This window comes from Cottoperca gobio, chromosome 9 (genome assembly GCF_900634415.1).
Source record: "Cottoperca gobio chromosome 9, fCotGob3.1, whole genome shotgun sequence".
Taxonomy (NCBI): Eukaryota; Metazoa; Chordata; class Actinopteri; order Perciformes; family Bovichtidae; genus Cottoperca; species Cottoperca gobio.
The window spans coordinates 20005679-20022184 of NC_041363.1; the positions used below are offsets into that span (position 1 = coordinate 20005679).

The 16506-nt window shown below is 39.5% G+C and overlaps 2 protein-coding genes across 2 annotated transcripts in view; one reads left to right on the forward strand and one right to left on the reverse strand.

Moving 5' to 3' along the window:
- col27a1b (collagen, type XXVII, alpha 1b) overlaps positions 1-8306 on the forward strand; it is a 56967-nt gene extending 48661 nt beyond the window's left edge. Inside the window, 13 exon segments of the mRNA XM_029439559.1 lie at positions 81-134; positions 1363-1425; positions 1591-1644; positions 1746-1781; positions 2310-2327; positions 2478-2513; positions 3640-3666; positions 3792-3857; positions 4594-4765; positions 4869-4978; positions 5676-5867; positions 5870-5893; positions 6707-8306. Of these exon segments, the coding sequence (XP_029295419.1) occupies positions 81-134; positions 1363-1425; positions 1591-1644; positions 1746-1781; positions 2310-2327; positions 2478-2513; positions 3640-3666; positions 3792-3857; positions 4594-4765; positions 4869-4978; positions 5676-5867; positions 5870-5893; positions 6707-6853 (999 nt within the window). The 3' untranslated portion in view covers positions 6854-8306.
- Positions 8307-8581: 275 nt separating this feature from the next.
- On the reverse strand, positions 8582-15551 carry LOC115013335 (3-oxoacyl-[acyl-carrier-protein] reductase FabG). The gene is made up of 8 exons (XM_029439560.1): positions 15429-15551; positions 15114-15284; positions 11306-11484; positions 10272-10365; positions 10098-10167; positions 9982-10018; positions 9724-9787; positions 8582-8791 (listed from the first exon to the last, which is right to left on the reverse strand). The coding sequence occupies exons 1-8, from the start codon at positions 15450-15452 to the stop codon at positions 8633-8635; spliced, it is 798 nt and encodes a 265-aa protein (XP_029295420.1). The 5' UTR covers positions 15453-15551; the 3' UTR covers positions 8582-8632.
- Between the last annotated feature and the right edge of the window lie 955 nt (positions 15552-16506).

Consider the following 16506-nt stretch of genomic DNA (forward strand, 5'->3'; position numbering starts at 1 on the left):
GTGCCAATTAACTTAACATTCCTTTGATTTGAAAACCTTTTTGCTTGTTCAGTGATGAAGATTACTTTCTGTTCTCTAAGGGGGATACTGGTGAACAAGGATTTCCGGGGGTGTTGGGTCTTTTCGGACCAAAGGTAAGTCAATCCGACCTACAAAGTTTCAGTTTTACATCTCTTAGGCCAGACTGATAATATGGCTCCGAGATAGAAAATGACCAAAAAGTAATTTCAGACTTTAACTCACCTTTTAGTTGAAGTACTTTTGTGAAGTTTGAACGTCTAATATTGTCTGGAGGTACATTAAATTATATTGTCTTCAGTAAAAATTGATATGAAAGCTGTTATGTATTACTATAACATGCCCCAGGATGACATCTGCTCCACCATAAGTCTGCTTTACTTACAGCACTGCTGCACTATAGATTATTGCCAGCTGAAGAAACAGAAGAGGCTTTTCTGGAGTCTCACTCTTTAATTTAAAACCCAGAGGGGGATCTTGGATACTTTCCTACTGTGGGAGTTGAACAGCAGTGTGAAGCCGATGAGCTTTGTGTTAGTGTTCGCTTCATAATATCTGTTCTAACTCAGAATCAATGAGTAGCAATAATTAGAGAAAAGTCATCAGATAAAAGTGCAGACTCTGAAACAAATTGTTTAAACATCTCAAGTCCTGGAGTGATGTTAAATGGCGTAACGACAACAATATTGACTTTATTCTAGATGAGAAGAGAGATTAAGTTGTTTACACTGGTTTCTTATAAAACTTTTCCACTTACCACCTGCATTGCTTTGCTACATGCTACTTCTTAGCAAGTTTTGAGTGTGCACTGTGCTCGCGCGAGAAACATTAAGGATACTCAAAGAAATGCATTGTTACAGTCTGCATTCATAATGTACCAAATCCACTTTATTTTTGAGTGCTTTTAATCAACACTGTAATGCACACAGGAAATGGAGAACCTGTTCACAGCTGCGATCAATTAAAATAAATTGTGAATACTTTGCAGGAGAACTCCAGAAACACTCAGAAAACAAACAAACAAACAATCAATCAATTTTAAAAGAAAAGTTCTCTTTGTGAAGTTCTTTAGCATCCCAAAGTTGGATTTTGACCAAAGTCCATCAAAGTATTTTATTTATTTATTTACAACCACCTAGTGGCCATTAGAGGAACAGTAGACATCTCCGCTGTTTTAGCATTTAACATGGGGGTTACTTACTGCAGAGAAATGTGTTGGTGTAACAAATGCTGCTTGTTGCCAACAGAAGTCAACAAAGTTAATTGATTGTTAAATATCGGTTTAACCTTTAAACTCACCACATATTATCCATCTTTATAAATGACGGATGTTTGTCCTTCTAGGGACCCATGGGAGACATTGGTCCTGCGGGGATACAGGGACCAAAAGGACCACGTGGTTTGTCGGTAAGATGAAGATAAATTGCAGTTTGGTTACTCGGCGCAGTATTTCAGCCAATTCCAGTGCACTTAAAACTCACAAATTGCACATTCCCCATGAAAAATAAGCAGTGCTCCGTCAGATGCTCCATCTTATGTGTCGTCAGTCACTAACATGCCTCCGCTTTCCAGGGTAAGGAGGGAGCTCTGGGCCCCGTTGGCATCATTGGCCCCAGCGGTCATCCTGTATGTACCTCATATCTCATCCTATCTGCCAAGCTTTATGTGACTTCGCTCTGCTTTTTGGCAGTGATGGAGTGATCTTCTGTCTCCTTTCTCTCCATCAGGGACCCAAGGGTGACAAAGGAAGTCGGGGGGAGACGGTGCGTGGCGCTGTTTTGATGAATCCTTTTTATCTGCACCGTGAGCACAGAATAGGATACTTAGTATGGAGACGGCACGCCACTCCGCCTCCTTTGCCCTCAGCACTTTTCATTTCCTATTGTGCTCCACTGTTTGTTGTTACACTCACTGTGACACTTAGCTGCTGTGGAATTCCTGTCAGGGTGATAAGTGTGGGCTGCATGCTCATTTCAAACTTTTTTTAGGGGTTTGTTGAGCGCTCATACACAGGAATATTTCACAAGCTCACTCTCAAAACATCAACATTTATGTATGAGTTTGCTGCGTAAAAATAGGATCTGCGGTGTAGAAATACGATTTCTGAGTGTAGGCTTGCAAAGAAGCAAGAGGGCATTTCAACATACAGTAGGTAAAGACCGTCTATGGAATTGGAAGCACAAAGACGGCTTTACACTGTGCATGATAGAATGAGTGCAGTCCGGATATTATTCTATTATCGCCGGATTGTCCACTGATATTGATTTCGTTTTTCCTTTCATCTCTAACAGGGGCTGCAAGGACCAAGGGTGAGTAATTATTCACCTCTGTTGCTTAATCATTATTCTTTGCACAGGCCTGTGGTCTGAGAAGAAGAAATGAATTAACCACTTCATCATCTTCTGTAAAGGCCAAGTTCTGTATAATTCCAAGGTTAATGTGGTGATGCAATTTTTCAGGGATTTCGCGGCCCTCGTGGACCACCCGGACCACCAGTAAGTTTTTCATTTTGTATAAATGACACATTGTCCTTTTATGTAAATGTAGTCTAGATGTGAGTGTCTAAACTCATTAAACATCACCAATGATAATTATGTCTGGTTAAAAGAAAGACAACGAGATGAAGTAAAGCAGAGGGAAAAAGACTGCAGCACACTGATTGATTTTCAGTCTGTTAGAGAGCACAGAGAGAAATGTTTTTGAAAATGTAATACCACAAAATGTAGCCTACGAATGCAAAAAAAAACAGTTTCTTCATAATTCCGATCCCAAAGTTCAATTGATAAACAAAAGAAAAAGTAGTACTCTGCTGTGGGTGCAGCTTCTAGTCTCCTCGTAAATCATTTGAAGAGGAAACACTGATTTGTGCATCTACACCCTAGTTAAACTGTGAGCATATCAAGTGTGTTCTTCAGAGAATAGTGCCCACGCAAAGCATGCCTGTTCGGAACCGACCGAATGCCTGGCCTGTGCTATTGTTGTTTTTTTTGAGAACCGCTCACACAAACAACTCGACACTGCGCTGCGCTTCCTTGGGACCTGGGCAAAACCCCTGCCATGTCGTAGTTACATCACACACCAAAGTCGCGGCTATTCACAAAACGATCTATAAGGCTGTTGACATGCTTGACTCAGTCTGCAGAGCCCGCAGATTGTGTTCACGTGTTTATTAATATTGAACGTGTTGCGTGTTCAAATTGCACCAAATTTGATACAAAGCACTCCCTCGGGTCTCCAGCAATACACCCGCCAAGTGTGAAGTGGATCGGATGAACGGTTCTCGAGACATGCGGAGGACATACCCACATGAACACAATCTAATCTAACTAGTTAGAGACCTGCTTGTTTTCCACTGTGAGCTGATTCAAATAGATGTTACCCAGCGGCTCTTCCTCTCTGCATTTCACATGCTTCATTTCCTGTGCGTTCATGCCTCATTTCCTGCGCAATCATGATCGTTTCTGTGCACATCTGCATATTTGATGAGTGTGGCACAACCCACCACCAACAGTGACGATTTGGATTTACAAATACGCTGAGTGGCTGTTGCTACTAAAGTGTCAACAATAGAAACAATATTGGTGTTGTATAATAATGCAGGCTTTACTCTTTGCTTTTCAGGGTCTTCCTAGTTCTGCCTTCTCACTTGTAAGTATGTTTCTCTTTATAGTCAAGTCAGGGTTTTGGGAATGATGAAATGTTGTAGTACAAATTGAAAAGTAAAAATAACCGTTGTTGTGGTTACCTTATTGCCTTGCTGTCTTCTTTGGTAGAGAAATGAGGCTCTCGGTGCCGCCTTTCAAGTCATCATCGATTCCCATGCTGTACTGAGGCCAGAGGTGAGTTGAGGAAAACTGCTCATTGCAAGGAATCACGGTTGAAAGTTGGGGTCCTAATGCTGGTAACCTTTGGTTACTGAAAATAATTATTTTATGAATAAAAGCCTGAACTGTATGATGTTTTTTTTCTCAAAACTTCTACTTTTCAAACGAGCCGAACGATTTGTCACCCACTGCCTGCTGCAAGGCGATTTGACATTTATCTATCACATGCATTGTTTATCAATGATATCCCGACGTGTGCGATGCAAGTTGGTAAACATGAGCGAAACAAGCACGCAAGCATGATTACGCCTCGCAAAACTGAATCGGTGGAATCATTAACCACTGAGCACAATAAAAGTGAGCCATTAATCCATAATCAATTCGCTGCGAACTGCAAACAGGTTTTTCTACGTACATTAGGGGTGGGCGGATCGATCTAAAATATCCATGTATCGATACCAACGTTGGTATCGGTATCGATCAATACTTGCGTGATAAGATCGATACTTAAGTTTCAGTTTCTCTTCTTTACGTTCAGTACACAACTCCTGTTAAATCACCGCTCCACTCGCTCACTTCACGCTCATCATTATCACTCTGCCCCTGCCCCTCCCCACACCCACAAACATACACACACCTACAGAGGAAAAAATCACTCTACGCACAACGCCCGTCCAACATCTGATCTAATAAAAGGACAAGAAATGTAATAGAAATGACATTTTGATCACTCAAACATTTCCATCCAAAGCAGACCTATCAGAGCATGGACCTGCCCATGTTAGACCAGGGCAATGAGATCTTCAAGACCCTGCAGCATCTCAGCACTCTCATCCAGAGTCTCAAGAACCCGCTGGGAACCCGTGACAACCCCGCACGAATCTGCCGCGACCTCTACAGCTGTGAACAGAGGATGCACGATGGTGAGGAGACTTTTGAACTGCATAGTCATTTCTATGCCCACATCCATTCTGTTGTCATTATTTAAGAGTCGTTCTCTCCTCTGCTGCTGCTACGCTTTGACAGGCACTTACTGGATCGACCCAAACCTCGGCTGCGCTGCGGACACTATAGAAGTGATGTGCAGCTTCACTGGTGGAGGACAGACCTGCCTGAAACCGATCACAGTTTCCAAGGTTCGGATCCCTATATTTTGCCCTTTGCTTCAGCTAGACAAAACATCAAGTCAAATGTAAAGTTTGTATCATTTAGATGAAGACAAAGTCACTTCTAGAGCTTCTTATGCAGAAAGGGTGGGCAATATCAAATCTTGCTTGTGTGCATGTGGAGAATATGCAAATAATTTCTCAAGTAGAGAAGCTTAGAGTTTAATGTTATACAATCAGGTGCACAGCTGTTCCTTTTCTGGCTCTATACTATAAACAGTAGCTCTTTTTTGAGGGATAATCCTTGCAATGAATCTTAAGGATTCACATTTAGTCCGGTTGGCCAAGTCACTATCAAAGACACTCAGTTGGCAAGTAAACCTCTAGGATCTCGATCTCAATCTCTTTTATTGTTTTGTTTTGAACTTATACTTCAGCCAGAAGAGATTTCAATGAAACACCACAGCATGCACACAAGACCACAAACACAGACTGTATAAACTGTAAATTAAATAACGGGGACGTGCAATCACAGGAACAATTTGTGATGGGACTTATTCTAATTAATTAATTAATTACACAATTCTTCTTCTCAGACTCAAACTGTCAACCAACTAGATCCAGTTATTCATGTTTACATCATTTCTTTTGTGAACATATTGTCATTAAAACGTGGCCGTTTTTCTAAATTATGATTATTTAAGAAACACAAATTCTTGCATTATAGTTGGAGATAGGAGTGGGTCGTATCCAGATGAACTTCATCCACCTTTTGAGCACCGAGGCCATGCAGCACATCACCATACACTGCCTGAACACAGCTGTGTGGGCAGCAGGACCCTCCCTGCAACCTTCATCCAGGGCTGTGAGCTTCAGGGCTTGGACAGGGGAGAAGATCGAGGCAGGCGACCTCCTGGAGCCGCTCATACCCAGGATGACTGCTGGGTAAGCACCGCTACCTTTCTGCCATGGATTCAAAAAACTTCTGTGCGAAAGCATACGCAGTACTTAAGCCTTTGATTCCAAATGTACACAGGCTTTTCAAAAATGAAATTATTATTTTATAAATGTGAACAAGATAAACAAAACAGGGTTTTCCATAAAAAACTAGTCCATAAAGCTACTAGAGGTCAAAAACTCAAAGTGTGGAGCTAAAGCCAGTAGGCATTTAGCTTAGCTTAGCATAAAGGCTGAAATCAGGGGGAAACAGCTAGCCTTACCAGCACCCCCAAAACTCACACATGAACATTTCCCTTTTTGTTTAATTCATACACAGAAATACATTTTAAATATAACAAAGCAAGGAGTTACATGTATGTAACTATTTCTTGTGTGCCATGTGTGCAGACTTTGCATACAACTCCCTGTTGTTTCCCTCTAACCTTTTGTAGTATCTAGCCATGCAGATAGTTTTGGTTTCATTTTTCCGGGTTCTGAGACATCTGTTTCTAATACATCTGTCTGCAACCCAATACAGTGGAGATGAATGGAATTAAGTCTGACATGCACATGGCAGTGTCCCTGTTACTTTGACTAAACCACAGACCTCAATGTCAGCGTTTTCTAGGAGAAACACAGTGAAGTCACACAATGAAGTCTGGATTATTCAGCACGAGTGGGACGTTTGTAAAATGTAATGTCACCTCTATTGTATTGGGGGGGGGGCAGTCTTCTCAGTAAAAGGTCTCCAAATGTTTGTTTTTATTTATGTCATTTTGTCTTCCACATCATGGGACATAATGCAACTTTGACTTTCAGATCAAAGATGGCCGCTGGCATCAGACCCACTTCATCTTCCAGAGCCAGGACCCAAACTTACTCCCCATCGTGGACGTGTACAACCTGCCGACCGCAGAACCTGGCGCACGCTATCACCTCGAGGTCGGACCCGTGTGCTTCTTATAGGGCCCCGAGGAGGGGCCGGGAATGCTCCTCAGAGGAGTGACTGCATGGAGGAGGGAGGACGGGGGAGACTCATGCTTCTGTGGTATTCCAGAACAACAGACCCCCATTTTCTCTCCCGCAAAATATGCTTGGACTGCAGAAACAGGAGGGGGTGCCAGAGAGAGAAGGCCCATTGAAAATGCAGAGATGAGACTTCTAGCACTAATCAGCCTATGGAAAACAATGATAAGCTTTTTTTTTTTTTTTTTTTTTCAGAGACTTGTCTGTGTGATACAAGACCTGAAGGCCTCTTTTTGGAAGGAAGTAATATGAACGTCTCTTTTGTGTAATCTCTCAGGCCATGTTGTATCATATTTTCTTCACGGCCCGATTTTGCAAAAACCTAAAAAACGTTCAAAAGAGATCTGTACAGAAATACGGAAGAGTTACATCTGCAAATGCAACAATTCCTATTTTAATGTTTTAAGTATTATTTATACATGTATATGTACTGTATATTGTAATATAAAGTGCAATAGTTATTGTTCCACAGCCTTTAGGCATATAGAGTATCAGCATATCACTCATTCAGGTATACAGTGTGCCTCAGACACACAGGCGCACTGTCTCCAGGTAAGTTTCTTTGAGCCTCTAATAACTGTCAAGTGCTGAGAGATCCTGCGTTTATACAGATATCCTTACACAAACAACTGCTGTGTGCTACTTTCCATGTTAAAATGGATCGAAGCTTTCCGCAGTGTGAGCCGAGACAAGTGTGTCGAGATGCTACCTCGTACTGCGCCTCGCAGCAAACAAGACGTTACCTGATATAATCTGGGACGACACAGAGGCCACACCTGCCACTGCAACAGTCGACACTCGGGTGATAAACTCTTCAGCAAAGCTTCGTCTGTGCTTTACCAAAAAGGGAAGATTGTAAAATATACACACAGGTCAAACTCAATAAATTATATTTTCAAGGTAGTATTTTAACATTTTCAATATTCTTTGTACTGTCTGACACTGAGTCTGACACTATAAATTCAGTTTTTGTATCTGTCAAAATGTCTATAATTATGCCACCTTTATTATCTACAGTGGATTCTATTTAAATTGTATTTAAATTCTGATAAGCTTTCCAGTTCAAAACCAGGCATCAACATCGAATTTCAGCAGTCAGTTGGAGCGTTAAGGATTCTACAGTCTGTGTGCGTTTCTCAAGTTAAAAGCTCCGAGACGATCAACTGCATTTTAGGACATTAACACACTAATTATTTTCTGTTTATACATTTATCACTCAGAAGTGCAGCAATGGTGGTTGTTCCCACCAAAACTCTAAACTCAGAGGATTTCTTACAATACACAACAACACAACACTACCACGGCTCAGTGTTTGGTCTGTACAGACATTGTTATGCTGCTTGAATGGAGTCTAATGACTCCACAGGCAATTCAATAAAAGTCTGAAACCTTTGTTGATAAGCAGCTTTCAATTTGTTTTCATCAAAGAAAACTTCAGAGCAAAGTGGGACAATAAAATGCATTTAAACTGCCTACTTGTGGCAGCACGTTTTAGCTTCCTTCTATTCATTTCACACCTGGAACTATCAAATCCTGACAGCTACTACTATTGTAAACACAAAGACAAATTGTGTCCTTGATGTAATGCCTGTGTTTTGTTTGTTTTCTAACAGCCCTGGTTAGTTTTAGTGGCAATGGTGGATTCTTGATACAAAAACACAGGCAGACTTAGAGGTTGAAAGCACTATATTAGCAAACTGTGTCTCAACATACACGATCTTATCTTGGACACATGGCATGTCGGCCCCCATCAACGGGGAGGTTGACTCCAGTGATGAAGCTGGCAGCATCGGACGCCAGGAAGGCGATGCTGTGGGCCACTTCCTCCACCTCCCCCGGTCGACCGAGGGCATGGGTCTGCTTACACTTTGCAAGGAACTGGTGGTGACAAAGATTGACAGACACAAAGTGTTGATTGACTTACAATTGGGGCTGTAAAGAATGTCTCTTTTTTTTTACATTCAAAGTTTCTTTTGAGGTTTTTGAAATGTCCGTTGTCGTGTTTAATAACATCATCACCCGAAAAGAAGAAATGCACATTACATTATATTACATTACATTACAGTTCATTTAGCTGACGCTTTTGTCCAAAGCGACTTTCAATAAGTGCAAACAATCATGAGCAACTCCGAACAGCAGAACAATATCTTCAAATAAGCCAAACCAAGTAAAACATACAGAACAAATAGAATACAAATTAAACTATTAGCTACAAGTAAGCCAAACATAATGTAAGCGCAACATACAAAGAACAGAACTTTTTACTTAAATTTTTTATAAATCCTAGAATAAAATCCTCGATTTGAATAAACTGATGAATCTGGTTAAATAAGTTGTTTTTTTTTAAATAAAATCCACTTTCTCTAATGAATACAACTCATCAGTGCGTGCCTCCTTTTGTGTGCAGCAAAAGGTTTTTTGATTGCAGTGAAAATGTTTTTGAAAGGCTTAACGGCAACAAATATGGATCGAAGCAGACAATTTATTTAGATAAAAACATGCTTTAAAATTTATAATTAATTACATCAATCTTTTTTAATTAATTTAATTTTACAATGCTCTGGAGTGATTAGAAATGTTGTCGCAGCCCCTGCTGGAAACTAATCCTACAAATAGTATAATACTAATAATATTATTGCAGTCTAAAATTTATCTGCAACTGTGCAGAAACACCTGGTTCCAACAGAATGCTTAGACGTGCAAACATTTGAATGTCAACGTTATGAATGAAGCTCCAAAACTTGTGGGCAGAACCTCTGAAGGAATGAATCTGTTATGTGGCATCATACAGTAATGACGTGATGCGTTACCTGGGCATACTGCTCCTCGTTTAGTCCGGCTCTCTTGTGGACGTCTGTGATGATCACACCAGGGCTGAAGAGCAGAGATACAAAATATGTTTCATCACAAATTTCATTTCCAACAGAAACAAACGACATCAATGCTTTTTAGAATAGGAAATTCATCGAATAATTGTAAATATCCAATATGTAAAAGAGTAGGACAATATGAAGGTCAATTACTGAACACAATAAAAGAATGCACACATTTTCTATTGAAACACTTACCAGACAGAGTTCACCCTGACTTGCTTTGATGCCAGCTCTGAAATAAAGAGCAGTCAGGTTGTGTGTGATGTTAACTTTACAATGCTAAACATACAGAATATAAATGTCTCACTCACCAAGTGCAGTACAACGTGTGAACTGATCAATGGCGGACTTGGACATGCAATAGGCCAGCACACCAGGGAACTGCGGAGAGTAAACGGTGTGTCACAATTCTCAACGACACTACAAGTAACAAAGACTTGTGCTGGGTGTAGTTTTAATAATGTGGCCAGCTGCTGAATACCCACTGATCTCTGTCCATTGACACTTGATACATTGACGATGGAGCCTTTGGTCTTGATCAGGTGGGGCACGCAAAGTTGAGTCATGTGGTATACGGATCTGAAATATGAAACAAAAGGTAGCGGTCTATAATGATAAGAACTATACCTGATATTGAAATGTAAAAGTTGGGGAGAAAGTGCTTCTAGTCTTGTGACCTCCGAGGAAAACGAAATCCTGATATCTATGACGGGATTCACCAGCATACTAACATCACGCCTACATCCACACATTTAGTCTAGCTGCTCATTGATTTATTGTTATCAATGCCTGTTCTTTATATGAACTGCAAAACTACAATCCCACTTATATTGGGCACAATGTCTTTGTCTATGAGTGACTTGCAGTCATTCCCCTACTCATTCATGCATATAGTGTGAACATATAGTTAAAAAATAGTCATATCTGGAGCATGCATGTACATGCTATGCATCAGATTCATACAAAACAGCAGGTATAAATCATTTTATATAAAATGCACATTATGTAATAACTAGACAAAATGCAATACATTTTCACTTCATGTAATAACACCGGCATTTTGCAATAACCTGCTGCATTTTGTGATAAACAGCTTGAAGGCCATATGTAAAACTTCTCCCCACATTTTGTAATACATTATTTCATATTGTAGTGGTTAGTACTAAATGCCCACTGTCTTTAAAATGTAATACTTGCATTATGTAATAACCAAACAAATGATGTCTTCATTTATAAAATGTGTTGTGACATAATAACAATGTATATTTTATTCATTTATGAATCATACCGACTCAAAATGTATTTTGAAAGACACTTTAAGTTCAGTAGATTATCTTTTATTGGCCAAATTTACATTAAGTGTCACCGTATTCACACATCACTCCAGCCGACTTTCCAGCTACTGCACTCTGTAATACTACTGTACTACTGCACACTGTTCTCACTCTACTGCACACTGTACTACTGCACACTGTACTACTGCACATCTAGCACCAATATGTCTCTATGATGATGTTACCTGACATTGATGTTCATGATCTTGTCATACTGAGCCAGGTCTGTTGTCTCTATGCTGCCCATGGCCAGGATACCAGCGCTGTTAACGAGGACATCCAGCCGGCCGAAGTGAGCGATAGTTTGCTCCACTGTCTTCTTCACAATCTCCTCATCAGTAAGGTCTCCAGGGACAAGGAAAGGCTAATAAACACATAGAGATTAGAGTTCATCATAGCACAGAGACGGCACTGGTGAAAGTTACCAATGACCTTCTATTGGCATCAGACAAAAGACTTGTCTCTGTTCTTGTCTTGTTAGACCTCAGTGCTGCTTTCGACACTGTTGATCATGACATTCTACGACAGAGACTGGAAAATTGTGTTGGCATAATAGGAACCGCACTAAGCTGGTTTAAGTCCTATTTATCTGAGCGCTCTCAATTTGTACTTGTTAACGATAAATCCTCCATGACAGCCAAAGTCAGTCTTGGAGTTCCACAGGGTTCTGTACTTAGGACCGATTCTATTCACCTTATATATGCTTCCTTTGGGCAATATTATAAGGAACCACTCTATAAACTTTCATTGTTATGCGGATGATACCCAATTATATCTATCAATTAAACCAGACGAAACCAATCAATTGGCTAAACTTCAAGCATGTCCTTAACTTTTTAATGTTAAACACAGACAAAACTGAAGTTATTATACTTGACCCTAAACGCATTTTCTAATGACGTAGAAGCTCTGGATGGCATTAATTTGGCCTCCAGCACCACCGTAAGGACTCTTGGCGTCATCTTTGATCAGGATCTGTCTTTTAACTCCCACATAAAACAAATATCAAGGACTGCCTTCTTTCATCTACGTAACATTGCAAAAATAAGACACATCCTGTCTCAAAATTATGCAGAAAATGTAGTCCATGCATTTGTTACTTCAAGGCTGGATTACTGCAACTCATTGTTATCAGGATTGTCCCAAAAAGTCACTTAAGACTCTTCAGTTGATCCAAAATGCAGCGGCACGTGTATTGACAAGAACAAGGGAAACAGGAATCATATTACTGCCTGTATTAGCTGCTCTGCACTGGCTCCTGGTAAAATACAGAATAGAATTCAAAATCCTTCTCCTGACTTACAAAGCAATTAATGGTCAGGCTCCCGTATATCTTAAAGATCTCATAGTACCTTATAAACCAACTAGAGCATTGCGCTCCCAGACTGCAGGGTTACTTGTGGTTCCTAGAGTCTCTAAGAGTACAATGGGAGCCAGAGCCTTCAGCTATCAAGCTCCTCTCCAGTGGAACCAGCTTCCAGTTTGTGTTCAGGGAGGCAGACACCCTCTCCATATTTAAGAGCAGGCTAAAGACTTTCCTTTTTGATGAAGCTTATAGTTAGGGCTGGCTCAGGTTTGCCTTGGATCAGCCCCTAGTTATGCTACTAAAGGCTTTGACTGCCGGGGGACACCTCCCTGCTCTCCTCCTTCTCTTCCTCTCTCCTCCCCTCCCTCTCTTCTTCTCCCTCTCTATCTGTATGCATTTATGTAAATGTTTGTTACTAACTCATCATCCGAGGCATCATCCTCTGGAGTTTCTGTGTCTCTCATGTGGCAGGTTTCCACTGATAAAGTTTACGTCAGGATCATGAATCGTGGCTGCTCCTGCTGCCCTGGTCCTGCTGGACACCAGGAAGCCTTTTTGACATTTTTCTGGATTCATCCAAACTTTCTTTTTTTTTTCAATCATTTCTGTCAAATGTTGTATTTGTACTATGTTGTTTATCCTGTACACACGACATCTATTGCACAGTCTGTCCGTCCTGGGAGAGGGATTCCTCCTCAGTTGCTCTCTCTGAGGTTTCTTCCATTTTTTCCCCTTTAATTATGGGGTTTCTTTTAGGAAGTTTTTCCTTGTGCGATGTGAAGGTCTAAGGACAGAGGTTGTGTATGCTGTACAGCAGGCCTATTAAATTAGCGGGCCGGATACGTTCCTTCTGAACTTTTTTCTGGCCTGCAAGAGGTTGCCTGCAAATCGGGCTGGCATATATAGCATACATAAAACTAAAGCCTGATTCACACCAAATGCGGTGAAAACGCAGGTGTTTCCATCCCACTCCGAGCTGCAGCGGCGTCCGGAAAAACCCGCACTCTGTCCGCACGTGCCATCGGCTCAGTCAAGCTCACGCTGCACACTAGGTTGGCGGGCCACAGAGAGAGTCACTCCCTTACTTTAGCTCGGCAAGCTAACGACACGCTTCAAGATGTCTCTCTCAAAGCCAAAGAAACCTAGAGTTGATTCTGAAAACCGTCACTTCCAGAGCGAATGGACGGACAAATATTTATTTACTTTGCCAGCCGCAAAAAGTAATAAACTGGTGTGTTTATCGTGCAACAAATGTATTTCCATGATGAAAGAATACAACGTGAAGAGGCACTACAAGTCAAGTCACGGCTCGTTTTCTGCCAGATTTCCCGTGGGCTCAGGGGAACGGAGAAGGAAAGTACAGGGACCGTTAGCATCATTTAACGGAGTCAAGTGGCTTTTGGTCGCTTTTGCCCGGAACAAGAGAGTCACGATAGCAGCCCTGCTTTGCTTAGTTCTCTCCTCTCCTCTCCTCGCTGTGTCTGACTGACTGAGCCCCGCGAAGCAGAGAAAAGAATGTGAACGCGCAAAGTAACGCAGTAAACACGGAAACGTGCACATAAACAAGATACATATCATTTAATAAAAGACCTGTTCAATGTGACAACTGAGTTCTGAATATATTAAAAAAAAAGTGTAATTTCTCTCACTGACTGAAACAGGCTCAACATGACAGAAGTGTGATATGTTTGTAGTTCTATAGGAGTACATCACCTGACTTAATGTGATGCATTCTTAGTGTAAATACAAAGACACATCTGCTTTATGATTACAATAAGCCTACTTACTGTTAAATTGTAAAAATGTGTAAGATATGTATGTTATTGTGAGTCTGATGCTACTGTTTCACTATGTTCTATTTGCATTTAGTATTTCATTTTATGGATATGGACTTGTTTTCAAAGCACCTTATGTATGCTTGGAAGTGATGTAATGAATTAAGGTGATACAAATAAAGTGAAACAAGGGGATGCACGTGACTAGTTCATTCCATGTATTAGTAACTATTAACACTACTGTAAGTAAGAGTTATGTGTAGTGATTCATTGACAAAGTATTGTGTGGCCCACAAACCCCCAGTGACTTTCCTATTTGGCCCACTTGCTAATGAAGTTGAATAGCCCTGGTTTACAGTCTGTAAAGCACACTGAGACAAATGTAGAATGTGTGATATTGGGCTATATAAATGAATTTGATTTGATTTGATTTGAGATATACACTAAATGTTTCATTTTGTTCGCTAATGTTTGGATGATACGGTCAGATTGCAGGTTGCATTTTTTTTTAATGTAATTGTATGCGTTAACTTGTATACCAGTGTCAAAAATGGCCACTTTATATCGTCTATATACGTATTTACAACCATGCTGCATATGCCAATTTGAAACAAAACCAATTAAATTAGTTTTACCCTAAGGTAGTTTTTCTAATTATGCCTATATTTAAAAACATGATTAAATAAAAAATATGCTATGTGCTCAGTATATGCTACATTGTTATGTATATCCCCTGGAAACCTAATATTAGAGTGGTAATTGTGAGTTTACATGTCTATACAGACAGGACGCAATAATTATTCCGTCCAAGGGGAACTACATTCAAAGGAACTTTGGCAGTGTCAACATGTATGTTCTCTGGTTAAACGTTATCCAAGTCACGTATTGTACACAACTCAGTATGTGACTTACCTCGGCAGCTCCACAGTCGGTGCACTGTTTTGCTATTTTTTTTAGGTTTTCCACGTCACGGCCGTTAAGAGCCAGCAGAGCTCCGAGTTTGGCGAACAGGACGCTCGTGCCTGCCCCGATGCCCGAGCTGGCCCCCGTTATCAGTGTCACTTTCCCCTTCAGGGAAGACACCTGAAATACATACAAACACCAAGTCTATCAGGTGTCCACACAGCACCTTACGGCCAATAAATGAACTGTCATGTGTTTCTTAACTGTATTGAAGCAATGATACAATACGAGGACAAAACGGCAAAGCAAACAAAGAATACTTACTTTAAATGCATCGTCTGAGGCCATGAGTTCGGTGGGGTTTTCATGAACTTGCGTTTAGAGCAAGCGCGACATGCTTCGTCCATTAATGATGACGCTAGTTGACGCAACATGGACCCATATTTGTAGTTCATTATGAATGCTGAAACAATATCAAAGGTATTGAAAATGAAACAATAATAAAATAATACATTCTGTGAAAGAAGGAAAGTTATTCCAAGAGGAAAAAATATTTTGCACAACATTTTAAAGGCAGTAATTGGCAAAGGGCACTGCTAATACAATATAAATTATGTCAAAACGTTACACAATATATGATCAACCAATTCAAATTCTGAGATTTTTTAAACAAATGTGATTTTTGCAACGATGAACCAGAATCTATAACACATGTATTTTACAATGCTATACAGTCACTTACTTTTTGGACTGCAAGATTAGATTAGGTTTTGTGGTAAATTAATCATAATTTCAAAGTTATTGTCAAAGTGTAATTAGACATTTTGAACATGATACATTTAACATAGAATTAGGGTAAACGTGTTGATTATATGTTAAATTTGACATACTTGTATGTAAAATTACAAACAAATGACACATTTTTATGTGAGTTGAAAGAATATATTAACATACATATATATACATACATATATACATACATATATATATACATACATATATATATATATATATACATACATATATATATACATATATATACACATATATATATATATATATATATATATATATACACACACACATATATACATATACATATATATATATATATATACATACATATATATATACATATATATACATATATATATATATATATATATACACACATATACATATACATATATACATATATATATATATATATATATATATACACACATATACATATATATATATGTATATGTATATATGTGTGTGTATATATATATATATATATATATATATATATATATATATATATATATATATATATATATATATATATATATACACACACATATATATATATATATATATATATTTTTTTTTTTTTCAATAATGATAAAAACAGACTATA